This window comes from Osmerus mordax, chromosome 2 (assembly GCF_038355195.1).
Source record: "Osmerus mordax isolate fOsmMor3 chromosome 2, fOsmMor3.pri, whole genome shotgun sequence".
NCBI lineage: Eukaryota > Metazoa > Chordata > Actinopteri > Osmeriformes > Osmeridae > Osmerus > Osmerus mordax.
Window position 1 is genome coordinate 15216663 of NC_090051.1, and position 14626 is coordinate 15231288.

Consider the following 14626-nt stretch of genomic DNA (forward strand, 5'->3'; position numbering starts at 1 on the left):
TGCGGATTAGGAGACATAAATAAAGTGTAGGCTATGGACATGCCGTGTACAGTATAAAGGCGGTCAGAGTCAACGCTGTATCTCCATATCTGTTTACACTGGCTTTGTGTTGCCGGAGTTTCAAAGCACTGACGGAGCCTCCAGCCTGTGAGACGTCCCAGTCTGAGTCAGAGGAAACTAACCATAGACAAACCGCTAATTAAAAACTTGACGAGGCAAACAAACAAATAAATCACAGTTAGGACTCTGGCTTTGAACACTGGGGCTCCTCTGTATTACACCCATAGGGGGTACAGCACACACACACGCACACGCACACGCACGCGCACACGCACACAGCTCTGAATTTGTTCTCTGCATTCCAGCTCCACTCAACCATAGCTCGGTGTTCAGATGTTAATTCAGCTCTCCTTATCTGTGATCTGGAGCCCATACCCAGCAACATGACAAATCATGTTTACCCAAGCCTGCTTCCTCCCTCTGTCACTCTCTCCCTCCCTCTGCTTCTCTCCTGAGAGGGAGTATTGGGCTTGTTATAGGTCTGGACAGCACCGCATGCACACATATACACACACTATCACACACACACACTCCCACAGAGGCCCTGCTTGGGATTCTGACTGCAGCAACCCTTGACTGCTGTATGATGTATAGTATAGCCACATAAGCTTGAAGGCAGACTAATTGGGAAATATATTTCCTCAACAGTGTGGGTTTGGACAGGATTCATTATGTTGTATGTCTGTCATGAATATTTCATAAAAATTAATGGTTTATTTACACTCATTGACCTGTATGAATCTGTGAATCATTTATGTGAGCTATAGAGTTGCTGCACAAGTTTCTTTGGAAGTTGAAAAGTTGCTCTGTTTCAAAGAACAAGATTACCTAAGGTATACAGTATTTTCTTGGAAGGGAACCAGTAGAGTAGAAAAATACATTATCCTACATCCTAAGAACATAAACAGAACTGAAAGATATGTAAACATAGACAGCTTTGAAAGGGTAGTATTGTTCACATCTCACATTCAGGTGCAAGACCTTTTGATTAAGGATCCTGTCAGTATTGCAAGGGAGAATGCTGCATTTGACAGCTGTCTGTAAATACTAAATACTGAACTTGTGGAACCTCTCTCTCTCTTTCTCTCTGTCTCTCTCTTTCTCTCTCCTCTCTATCTTCTTTCTGTCTCTCTTCCTCTACCAACTCCTCTGTTTCCGTAGCGACCTACCCATTCTGGGATTAATCTTTCAGCTCACAGTAAACTGCCAGCTGAGGAGGTAACATGGCTTCCATCTCCGTCATCAGGAAGGGCCGGTTCTGGTCCAGATTGAAAATGCATCTGCGATGGACCTGGACAAAGAGATGGAGAGAGGAAGAGAAAAATACATAGAAAGAGAGAGAGAGAGAGAGAGAGAGAGAGAGAGAGAGAGAGAGAGAGAGAGAGAGAGAAAGAGAGTGGGGGAGAAATAGAGAGACGAAGGGTGGATGAGAAAGATACCAAATAAACAAAACAGAGAAAGAGAGAGAGAGAGACAGAGAGAGAGAGAGAGAGAGAGAGAGAGGGAGAGAGAGAGAGAGATAGATAGAGGACTGGGAAGCAGCTGCACACAGAGCAGAGCCAGGATTACATTTCTATCTCCTGCATTGACGGAAAGTTCAACAATTACACACCGCCAACTTCCAAATATGATTAGCATGGCCTGAGAGGGTAATGGTTTTTACATGCAATTAAGGAAGGGGAAATTTGCTCCATAATCTGGGGTATCAAACAAAAGGATGTGTATTGTGGTTGGCAGCAACCCCGGAAACTGTGCAACAGTACAGTAAAAGGGTCAACATTCAAATGTGACCTCCAAAGGCAGAACATTATATTGCTAATGCAAAATAACATTGCGAAGAATAAGGAGGAAGGGGATTCTAGAAACTGCATTTTGATAGAACTTCCATTTTACCCTCTTGGATAACAGCAGTCTAAACAGATTATTTGTCCTAGCTATCAAGATGGACCCCCCACTGACAGTCTCACACTGAAGCTATCCCCCCCCCCCCCACACACACACACACACACCACCCCCTCCTCCCCACCCCCCACCCCGGACACGTACTCCCCCGGTCCCGGGGTGGTCCATTGTGTTGCGTGTGTGTGCTCCCACAGTCCATCATCCCTGCGCCGAGTAAGAGCTAGGATGTGAAGTTAATGTATACCGCAGAGCTCCCTGACAGCAGACAGCCCAGCACCACGCCATCGAGAGCACAGAGAGCCTGAGAATGTGGCCGTGGAAACGGAGGACTGTGCGATGAGAGGGAGGAGAGAACAGGCTGCAGGGCTCCAGTCCAAACATGCACCGGCCCCGTGGCTCAGCTTTCAAAGGGATCAGAGGGGAACGATGATGTGATTTTGATTCGGGAAAGACACTTGCCATACATAGAGAGAGCAACACAGCGAGTCACGCAGTCTCTCTCTCTCTCTCTCTCTCTCTCACACACACACACACACACACACACACACAGAAAGTCAGACACAATCTTTTTCACACACGTGGACAGACAGACACTCACAGAAACACACACAAGCACACCCAAACACACACACCGGCACACATACCTGCTCCACAGACCATTAAACGTTGTATACATCCAGCAGAGTAGAAGCCTGAGAAAGGAACAGATCGGTTCCAGAAGCCCAGGACCTGAAGATCCTGGGTTCAGTCTAGCACATTTCGAGTCACATTTGGACCTCGTTGGTGGGGTGCTGGCTTTGAGGGCTTCAAGCCCACACGCTGAACGAATGAAGTTTTACAAACGGTCTGCTCGGCGGTATTGGGTGACACTGGTTCTGTGCTCTGTGGATTGTCTCTGTGTAAACAGATGGTATGAGGCGATGGAGAACATATGATCTCACTCACATATAAAGATTCGGCCTGTCGCTTTAGATTGCAATGTTGTGGCACCGCGATGGTTAAAAACCCCAGAAGTATGCCTTCTGTAAATACAGCAAGGTATCTACTTTCCAGAGAGGAGCTGGGTTCAGTTGATCTCATACGACTGCAGCGTGGCCCAGGGTGCAGCAAAAGCCCCCTGTACCCACGTCAGCTGTATCCAGGACTCCTGTATCCAGACCTCCTGTATCCAGGACTCCTGTATCCAGACCTCCTGTATCCAGGACTCCTGTATCCAGGACTCCTGTATCCAGACCTCACATTTACATTTACATTTTACATTTAGTCATTTAGCAGACGCTCTTATCCAGAGCGACTTACAGTAAGTACAGGGACATTCCCCCGAGGCAAGTAGGGTGAAGTGCCTTGCCCAAGGACACAACGTCAGTTGGCATGACCGGGAATCGAACTGGCAACCTTCGGATTACTAGCCCGACTCCCTCACCGCTCAGGCAACTGACTCCCTACCTCCTGTATCCAGGGCTCCTGTATCCAGACCTCCTGTGTCCAGACCTCCTGTATCCAGGACTCTTGTATCCAGACCTCCTGAATCCAGGGCTCCTGTATCCAGACCTCCTGTATCCAGACCTCCTGTATCCAGACCTCCTGTATCCAGACCTCCTGTATCCAGGACTCTTGTATCCAGACCTCCTGTATCCAGGACTGCTGTATCCAGACCTCCTGTATCCAGACCTCCTGTATCCAGGACTCCTGTATCCAGACCTCCTGTATCCAGGACTCTTGTATCTAGACCTCCTGTATCCAGGGCTCCTGTATCCAGACCTCCTGTATCCAGACCCCCTGTATCCAGACCTCCTGTATCCAGGACTCTTGTATCCAGGACTTTGATATCTAGTAATCATATACCTATGACTCGGAGGAACAGCACATAGGAACAGGCATTCACAAGGCATTTTTGTCCAGATAAGGCTGCTTGATGTTCTCTCCATTAACCAAATAGGACCTTTATACGTTATTGCCCAGACATGGGAACCAGACACTGTCTAACCAATCAGTTGAAGTAGGAATAGATTATTTTTTTTAAACGGTTGATTACAATGGGTATATGGCATCGTCTCTTTTCAATTATTCCCACAGCCAAGCCAATAGGTGGGGATGGAGGACAGTTCAAACTGGGATCAGCATCGACGGCAAGTCATTGCAGTAATGCTTGATCTGTCGGTGAAGGAAACCAGCCGAGTATATTGAGATAACCTGTTTCATGACTGTACAAATGCTGATCTCAATCCCACTCACCTTGGCTTCCACGACTACAGCCAGCAGGAGAGGTATATATATTTGATCTGAGCGGACCTTGTCCGCCTTGCCTCTCACATTTTCCATTCATGGTCTAAAGTGTTAGCAGACCATCACATAATTAATGCTGTGTAATGGCCGTGCCTCGGCCACAGAGGAAAGTAGGCAGGGTGCCCCGTGTGTGTGTGTGCCTTGCCAGTAGGCCCTGTGAAGCCTGCCAAGGTAGAGCTGGGACTGAGAACCTGTCTGTCTGTCTGTCTATTGGTCGGCAAGTCTACATCCCTTATTCATTATCTTGCTCTCACCATCTTCCTTTCCACTTTCCAAACTATTTAACTTTTCCAACTGTATCTGTTGCTCTGTCTCTTTCTTTTCCAGACAGACAAATGCCGTTAGTCCAAACATCTAATCAATAAGCTAAAGTGATAAGGTTGTTCTCTGTAATAGCAGCAGTAATGCTAGGCTGGCTAATTCCCCTGGGGGGTAGATATAATGTCATGTTAACATGATGATGCCTCCATTAACACACAGTGTCCTCTTACCGGATCAATAAACACACATCTCCCAATCCAATAGAGCTAGGTCCCCCTGTGTGTCGCTAACTGTAGAACGGCATATGTTGTTACTGCACCAGCTTCCCTGAACTGTTTGGATGACGGTAATTGGACAGGAAGTTTGAAAGTTGGCGTATAAATAGAGAACAGAACCTGGTTGGGTTGTTAATGTCACTCGTTATTGCCATGACGTTAATAAGATATGGAGAGGCTTTATGACTTCCCTGTTGGAAATGAGCTTTGTCCTGTCTGAGGACCATAACGGGCCCATAAAATCTCTCCGGATACACAAAGATGCAGGCTTGCACGCACACACACACCCCTTCGTGCACACACAAATGCACACACGGACACGCACATGCTTGCATGCATGTACTGTACACACAATTATGCACAAACAGGCACACCCACGGCCACAGAAGGCCATGCAGTGGTGATCTGAGCGAACCTAACTGTGTTTGACAATCAACAGCAGAGTCAGAGGAGGACAGGCCAGAGCCAGAAAATATAAACGTCAGGCAGAATTAGCACATAAATAAATAGTTCAACTTTCGGTATGTGTATGCGTGTTTGTGTGTGTTTGTGAAAGTATGTGGCAAGAGAGTAAGAGAGAGAAAGTTCCTTCTGGTCTGCAGTGGGCTGCTAGTGGTGTAGAGATGGAAGACTGTCGGGCCACAGAATAGGTCATAACCGACATGGCATGGGAACTCCAACCAGCAGCATGAGTCTGTAGTTTACAGTCAAGCAACCCAGTGCCCCTGGCCTTTCCCCCTCCTATAAACCTCACAGACAGCTAGGAAGCCCCTGTCTAAATCATGGCCTCCACGGGTCTCCACCAATGGTTTGATCTATGAAAACAAAGGGATAAAATATGGCTTTAATATATGGAGGGGGAGATAGAAGGAACAGAAGCTGTCTTTGAAGGGATTCCACTGCCCACCATTCAAATTCACCTCCTAACCTGTCCTCGCTACGTGCTGTGTAGAACTGAAATAAGGAAATCTTTGTCATCGATGGTTTTCCAGTCAGGGCAGTTTGTAGATCCTCCGACACAGGGAGTCTCACCAGAGTATGACTTGTACCCTGGCCTGAGAGAAGGAGAGCAGGAGACTGACACCTCACTGGGGCCTCAGAGGAGTGATGTCACCCCCTTAGTCAGCTACCATGCTGGTAAACCGCTCCCTTCTGAAGGGAGACGGAGAGAGAGAAAGCGAGAGCGAGAGCGAGGGGAAAGAGCTAGAGGGGGGCAAAGAGGATATAAAGTGAAGGAGGGGTCTGACATCCCATACTGTATGCCCACCAGACCTTCTGAATCACTCGCTTTATCTGAAATCAATTATTAGCGTGAAAGAGGGAGTGTGTGTGAGGAGATGCAGAGACGGAAGGGAGAGAAAGAGAGAGAGAAAGAGAAAGAGAGAGAGAGCGAGAGAGAGAGAGAGAGAGAGAGAGAGAAAGAAAGAGAAAGAGAGAGTAGGGGGGGGGGGGTGTCAACAGCAGCCATCAGAGAGACAGCTGTAGGCCAGCTATGATCATTAGCTCCTAGACAGAGTTACCATGACGGCTGAATTGAGCTCTGAGGAAGGACAAACATCATTACACGTCCACTCAGTGTCCACCCGGATCAGAGAAGCCTGGCCCTGATGCACAGCTGCGATGATTAGGCGATGAGTCGAGTTTCTCCGTAAATGAGGAGGGCCGTTCAAGGCGAAAGCCAAACCGCCAGGAACAGCAATGAAGAATGGGAACAGGCCACCAAGCACGTTGACTGTACTGTGTGTGTCATGTTTTGGATTCAACTTGTGAAGTGGGTTTCACCAGAGAATACTTCACCTGTGGTAACGAGACAAGTATGCATGCGTCGGTGCCGTGCCACCAGTAGAGAAGAGGGATTAGAGCAGATCATTTCACTTCCATGTGTGACAGCTCGTTTGTTATGGAGACAGGAACAGAACAGGAACTCTAGCTCTGGGACTTGCATATGTGCAGTATGTGGGTTTGTCTGTGTGTGTGTGTGTGTGTTTGTGTGTATGTGTAATTACGTGTGTGAGTGTATTTGTCTTTGTGTGTGGGTATTTAAGTGTGTTTGTGTGCACTATATCTGAACTGTGTATGTGACCGAGAGCTAAATCCCTCCAGACAAATAAGTGCCAACAGTCAGACAGATAATCAGTACCACAGAGATGATTAACACATGACATCCATGCCTTCAGACCTTCAACATACAGGAAGTGACTCTAAGCGGATGACATCCTCCCAGCATGCAGTGGGGCAGGTTACCGCAGGGTTATGTCTTTGCAGCCTGGCTTCACGCCCTGGTTCACAGCTGCACACAGCTTGAGATTTTTACGGCAACAGGGTTGGAAGGGTGGAGGGATGGAGGGATGGAGAGATAGAGGGATAGAGGGGTGAGTCCGTGGCACAGCGTTCAGTGGGAATGAGGGGAGGAGGGAGAATATGGGATCCAATCCTCAGGATACATAGTGCCGTATTTGATCCTTGATGCATGTGTGTGTCTGTGAGAGAGAGTGCATTCATGTATTTTTTGTACAATCCTAAGGGAATAAAAGTTAAAGTCTAAAAGCACAACCAATGCTGTGTTGGATAATTCAGTGAACAGTAATATGAAGAACAGTCCATAAAGAAAACATTAGATGAAAGCGCTAGCACAATTATTAGCATTTGTTCTTATTCAAGTGAATTTGACATACCATCAGCTCCCCATTCGCTCCTCTTCAGTCTCCCTGATGTGGAACCATGTTTCTGTGTCTACCTTGGCCAAGGGACCCGGTACGACAGCGCACACTGTGAGGCGTGATTAATTGAGCTAGTTAACCTTCCCCTGCCTGCCGATATTAGCATGAACTGGGTTTCGCAGAGTTCTGTCTGTTTGAACATAGCAGAGAAGACACCCAACCTCCAACACACCTGTCCTCCTGGCTTCTGCTAAATCTCTCTTTCACTCTATCCTTCCCTCCATCCCTGTTCTACTCCCTCGCTCCTGTCAGGCTCAGGTCCCAGGAGCACAGAGGCTTTAGATCACAATAAAAACAAATTGGAGCAGCACTGTCCAACATACTGTGTTCATTGTTCCCTAACTGGGAGGGCAATGTCCTGCTCTCTTGCTCTTCATCTCTCCTCCATTTCACTCTCTTTTTCTGCACATCTGCCCCGGGACATCTGGAGAACGTCAGCCATTCGGGGGAGAGCAGGAAGACCATCAGTCACCGCCCCATCAGACAACCATTCGACCCCCCCACCACTGGAAACCTCCAGGATCAGCTGCATCAAAATCACACGATAAATCTAGCTTCTAACTATGCGTGATCCAATATGAAAAGGTTTATTGAAACTGGGAAGGAACACTGACCCTCTTATGAGAGAAGGGTTGCAAGCTTTGAGAACAGGAGCCGGACTTATGGACGAGTTTGGACCTGTGGAGCAGATGTGTGTGTTTGTGGATGTGTGTTTGAATGTGCAATGCTAGTAATAACACCTTGATTCGATTCAAACCTTACAAGAGATCTAATGAACTGCAGCTTGTCTTTTTGGCTATGTTCACACATGTACCGGATAGTAGCAACTTGTTGCTCACTATCATTTTGTCCAAATGTACTCTGATACAGGAATGTATGTAGAACACAGTTTGCAAATCTGTACACACACATACTTGGGCTGATTGACTAAATGTAATGTTTAAATGTGAATATCAAATGAAATAGACACTGCCACACTGTTCCCTGCATTAATTTTTTAGAAAATATTTTGAGAATGTTTATTATAAAAATATAAATGTTTCCACTACAAATCATTTTACATTAGTCGACAAGGCCATCTAAATTTGCACACTCTCACACAGACATACAGGTCAGTCTAAAGAAAGCAGATCAAATCAAACTGGCTGGGGATGGGGTGCATAACAGTATTGCTCCATCAAAATGTTTAGGAAGTAAAATAGAAAACACTGATAACTTACTGGTATGCTACAAACAAAACATTCAACTTTGCACGTCATAGGTTAACAAATAAATAAAGTAATAATTGATTTTTTTAACTGTAGAAAAAAAAAAGAAGAAGAAACAAATAGAATTCAAAATAACGTAACGTATAGTACAAAGGATTTGTTGTCATTTTTTAAAATGTGGCGCAGATATTTTGTTGATTCTTTTATACATACAAACATTTGTACAAAGGGGATGGCCATGTATGGGACAGTACCACTAGGAGAGCACTCATTACAGGTGTGTTTACATATGTACATGCACATAGAACACACAGATAGCAGCAGCAGTCCAGAGCCGGGGGAGAGGGGGTGGCGGAGGACCGACTGGACTGGACAGGACCAGGTGGAACCGGACTCTCTGAACATATTACAGTTATCCGTTCTGCTACCAGGAGGACCTACAGACCCAGTCAATTCTGCACACGTGAAGAATGAGAAGACACACACACACACATACACTCTACATCACAGATTTGCAACACAGCTCAGCATTGGACAGCATCTGAAGTAGTCTCTCTGTCCTTTCTTTAGCACTACCTGTCTCTCACAACCTGTCCACTTTCTGCCTCTCACCATTTTCTTTATATCTTTCCCTCTCTTTTTTGCACTCTCTCTCTCTCTCTCTCTCTCTCTCTCTCTCTCTCTCTCTCTCTCTCTCTCTCTCTCTCTCTCTCTCTCTCTCTCTCTCTCTCAGATTGAACAGAGAACCAACACCTGTTCCAGAGATTTCGGTCAGAGCAGTCTTCTTCACCCGCTCACATCTCACTTCATGTAGTCACTCTGTGATGTTGTGATGGTTGAAGAGTCTCTTATAGTATGTCATCGGTGCAAACTAGCCAGTGGGCGACAGGAGACTATGTGCTTCCTAGTGTCATGGTTCCTTCTTAGGGAGACTGAAAATTATGGAAATGATGATAATTATTGCTTTGCACATCACCACGACTGCATGTGTACATTGGTACTGAACTGTTAGAGCTACAGTATAAATGGCTTGTGACTGTCCTGGGTCTGTTCAGTGGATCTCCGGTTTATCTCTCAGGACCTGTAGTCAACCTGCTGTTCAGGCACTACTACAGTACGTTGGACCGGAAAAACGGAAGGTCAAGAACCAGGTCGGAAACCAGGTCCAGGGTCCAGATTGTTTGCTGCCATCTGCTATGTTCTACTCAAGGCATTTCACCTCTCCCCGTCCACAGTCATGAGCTGTCAGTCAAATCCAATCAGGGGAGACTGAGAAAGGATTTGTTCACAGCAAAACATCCTTACTGACGTCACACTGAGCCCTGTTGTCCAGACTCAGGTCTAATAAATGGGATAGACCCAGGACTGAAGCCCTCAAATCCCATCCCAGACCCCAGACCAATTCCCCGGTCAAGGGCCCATATCAATGCTCCCAGACCCCAGAATCAGGCCCCAGACCTCAGGACCCCAAGGCCTACTGCTGCTTGAACTTCCTATGTTGAGGAAGTGATCATCTTTCCGAGGGCCATTATGCCTTTCTTGGGAGCGTTATCCTAATGTTCTACTTCCTTGTGTTGTTTGACACTGAGTTCTCAGGTCTGTCATGGGAGTAGGCCGAAGCCTGACTGACAGAACCTGGGTCTCTGGAGGGCTTTCAAACAGGGACTGGGCCATTCTTGGTGTGAGTCTCAAGTGCTTTGATGCTGCTCACTATCTTCTTCTGTGGGCCTACGATAGTCACACCAACCTTCTTTAGATCCCTACAAAAAGAGAGAGAAAGAGGGAGAGAGAAAGAGAGAAGTGGAAGCGAGGAGAGAGAGAGAGCAAGAGAGAGAAGATGACGGGAGAAGATTGAAACAGTGTGTTAGTGGATGAGTATGTGACATTGGTGACATTAATGACATACCCCCAGCTCTCCACCCCCCCCCCCCCACACACACACACAGCTGTCAATCACAGAGGACTGCATTTCCCAGAAGGTAGATGGACTGCCATAGCTCTGCAAGCAGCTGAGGGGAGAGTTGCCCACAGTAGTCATGACAGACAGACAGACAGCGTGAGTGTGTGTGTCCGTGTGTGTCCGTGTGTGTGTGTGTGTTAGAGAAAGAAAGCGACATGGGGCCACAGTGACAGCTCTCATTATGACCCTGTCACTGGAAACAATAAGATCCAGGGTTGAAAAGGCACACGAGAGGGTTTGCATCTGATGTTGACTTGAAGCTATTTGTATGGATGACTGAGTGGAATGTGTGTGTCCGTGTGTGTGTGTGTCCGTGTGTGTGTGTGTGGTGCAGAGCAGCACTAGAACAGATGAACGAACAACAAGAAAATGCATTTACACAATCTCTGAAGTCGTTAGTTTCATGCATCTGGTAATATACAGTGGACATCATCATCATCAGATCACAGCCATCTCTGCACACACACACACACACACACACAGTGCATTTAAGGTGGTGGATATGTTTTCTGTAAAGCACGCAACATTAATTCCATACTGATGTGACAGCTCTCCACAGTTCTGCTCCTGTTAACATCATGGCGGCATATTAGTAGAAGCAGAGCTACTGCATCGAGTTAGGAGCGGTGGCTTGTCTGTCAGGCTTCTGAGCGAAAACACTGCACGTACACACTTTTACACTGGTTCCTATTACTATCATCATCTTCATTCATTGGATGCAAGCAGGGGGGGGGTTTAGTCTTAGGACAGCCAATCAGCACACACTACTACAGCATTCATCAGGTAGAAGCTGCCCTTAACCGCCAATCCGGATCAGATCCTACACCTCCCAATTCCTATGACATTGGAGTGTTGGCCTCTAGGGGTGGGAGGTGGAGGGGAAGCCGGTCTGATCCAGTATGGGGGTTCTGGGGTCAGCCTCTCCCCGGTAGGCCTTGAAGCCCGGCCCTGGTTATGCACCCACCATCCAGTCCCTGAGGGGGGCGTTAGAGGGTGGTGATCCCCATGGAGGGCTCCCACTCTGGGCAGGAGGCTGCTGTCACGTGGACCTCCGTCAGGCAGATTCTACACAGACACAGGCAGGCCCAGAGATATGAGGGGAGGCCTTTAAAGAAGTAGAACTACACTCTTCTTGAAGACTTAAGCTACACCCACTGCGGACACTAACAGCAGCGTTACAGAAATCACTATGATATGAAAAGAAATCATAAGGTATGCACATCAAATATCAAAATAATAATTCATGACACTCCGTGAATGTAAAAGAAAGCATGGGCGGTAATGGTGAACACACGTTTACGCACACATTCACAAAGATGAACAAAAAGACATAAAGATGAACACATTTTGAGCCCAGCTGTTGACTGGGTTGACTTGCTAAGACGTGCATAAAAAAAAAACAGAGGCCAGGAGCTTATTGATCAGGTACAGTATGACTGACCAGTGTATCTCAGCAGCCTTGAAAACACTCACAAAATGAATGTGCTTTGAAAGTATCTCAACACATCATCTAGGGATCTGGATTGGGCAAACCAGAGAGTGGCTGGCCCTGTGCTGAATATCAAGGATCAGATTAAGACAGCACTAATCGATTCCCTGATCCACGGGCCCGCTCAAGGATAACCAATCAAAACCAGCCTTGGTGTGTGTGAGCTATAGCTTTTGTTGGATTAAACACAGCTGTGATCCAATTATAATCTGGACGGAGGGATCATAGCTACAGGATGGAAAGATCCTGTTTGCTGAAACTGTGCAGTACAGTTTATCTGTGATGTATGCCGTCGATACTGGACTTGCTTTTCTACTGAGTCGGCAGTATGTGTTTTTTGCTTGGCTGTGATTGGGTGAAGGGACGCTTTCATTGATTAAGCATTTCTATTGATTAAATGGCATGAGTGAGAAAAAGTAATGGAGGAGGAGAAGAGTGCTTCTTCTACAGTTTGTCAGTAAGAGATGGCGTGTGTGTGTTGGTGTGTGTGTGTTTGGCGAGAGAGAGAGAGAGAGAGAGAGAGAGAGAGAGAGAGAGAGAGAGAGAGAGAGAGAGAGAGAGAGAGAGAGAGGGGGAGGGAGGGAGGGAAAGAGCATAGACCAGAGAGGAGAGAAGGGAGATGAGAGACATGAGCAGAGATGAGAGCTGGACTGTGAGAAGGGGGGATGCAGAGAGAGGGGAAGATGTAGACCAAGAGAGATAGAGAGGAAGAGAGAAAGAGTGCGAGCATGCTGTCCTTATACGGCAGCGTGCTGCTAGACAGATAAGACTCCCAAGCAATTATATCGGAGCCATGAGAACTCTTAGCTATTTGCATTCCATTACTCATTCTGACATCAGAACAGAGGACACACTGGTGATTACCGCCTGGTCTTTTGTTAGGCTGTTTGGACCAAACGGCCAACAGGGTCAGAACAGAGCTCCTAGACCCCTGCTCTGATCAGACTGATTACCACTGTCCATGTATTTACTCTGTCAATGATCTCCCCCAGGAACACAACAGCAGGTCTGCAGAGACCAGGAGCACTGAGGCCCGGGAGACGAGAGAGGAGAAAAAACAACTATGGAGTCGGGATGGGAAGGATGGAGGCGAGCAATAAAGAGCGAAGGGTAGAAAAAGAGAGGAAAGATGAAGTCGTGGCAAAATGATACGGACGACAAAATGAGACAAGAAATGGTGAGAGCTAGACTGAATTGAAAGAGTGTCCCTGTGAGTCCTGGAAGTCCGCTGGATCAGCCGTGAATCCCCAAGCCCACCGGCGGAGCCGGAGAGAGGGGTTTGTTATTGCAGGCCCGTTCTGCTCTGGCTCTGGCACAGAAGCTTCTGGGCCATAGATCCAGGCAGATCCACCTCTCTAAAGCTGTTATCACGCCATAGATCCTGTCAAGACCCGGGGCCTCCCCTGATGTCTCTTTCTCTCTCTCTCTCGCTCTCTCTCTCTCTCTCTCTCTCTCTCTCTCTCTCTCTCTCGCTCTCTCTCTTTACTTGGCGTTTCCCACTTTCTCCTTTTCTCTCATTCCTCCCCTTTCTCCCCCTCCTTTCTCTGGACTCAGTTGTGTAACAGTGAGCGTGGCTAAAGCACTGTCATTATCGATTACAGTCAAACTGTTCGGGCCACGTTTAGGAGATTTAGGCCCCACGGTGGTGCCTCTTCAGTAACGGAGGCAGGTCTGTAAACACGAGGGGGTCTGGGAGAGGTACTAGCTCTGCCCCGCAGCAACGTGACAGCAGGGACGTAGAGGGCCGAGCTCCTCTCATCGCAACCCTGTCATGTGTTGTCAAAGCCTGTGTTGAGGCCTGTGTTGAAGTCTGTGTTTATGACTCATCCTGCTATTATACTCAGAGCTACAAGTCTGAATGGGAGAACGTAGTGGGGAAAAGTGCGACGGATATGTGTGCAGCGCGCATCACTTTTTATTACCCGTGGATGGACAATTTTTTTTTGCAATTGTTTCGTTGGGAGTGAATCCTCCAGATGTGAATACAGTAGAAAAGCTATCAGAGGGTTCAAACATGTGATCCTGGTGTCTTACTCTGCTGAGGTCTTGGCCAGGGTGTCGCAGGAACTGTAGCTGACCCCAGAGAAGGCCTCCTTACAGGGCAGAGTCCTCATGCTGTCCAGCCAGTCACCCATGGTGTCCAGGGACGTCACCTCGATACTGCTCCTGTCCAGGAGGAGATTAACAGGCCTGGGGAGGGGGGGGGGGGGTGAGGGAAGGGAAGGAGAGAAGAATGAACAAGTGGAACAGGACAAAAGCGTGACTTAATGCATGATGACATGCCAAAAACATCAATCCCCCACAGTCTCGCTCTCCGAACCATGTTCTCTCAAAGACAAATCTGCCGACCAGGTCATGATAGAAAGGTGAAAACTATTTGCGTACTGTGGAACGGACAACAACGGCTCAGCCCTTCGCCTCCCTCATCCGATACATCACACAGACACACCAGTGGGAGTTGACAC

The 14626-nt window shown here is 47.4% G+C and overlaps 1 protein-coding gene across 1 annotated transcript in view; it reads right to left on the reverse strand.

Moving 5' to 3' along the window:
* Positions 1-8518: 8518 nt before the first annotated feature.
* The window catches only part of epha3 (eph receptor A3), a 59443-nt gene continuing 53335 nt past the window's right edge, over positions 8519-14626 (reverse strand). Inside the window, exons 18-19 of the mRNA XM_067261100.1 lie at positions 14196-14351; positions 8519-10472 (exon numbers count right to left, since the gene is read on the reverse strand). Of these exons, the coding sequence (XP_067117201.1) occupies positions 10367-10472; positions 14196-14351 (262 nt within the window). The 3' untranslated portion in view covers positions 8519-10366. The remainder of the gene's footprint in view (positions 10473-14195; positions 14352-14626) is intronic.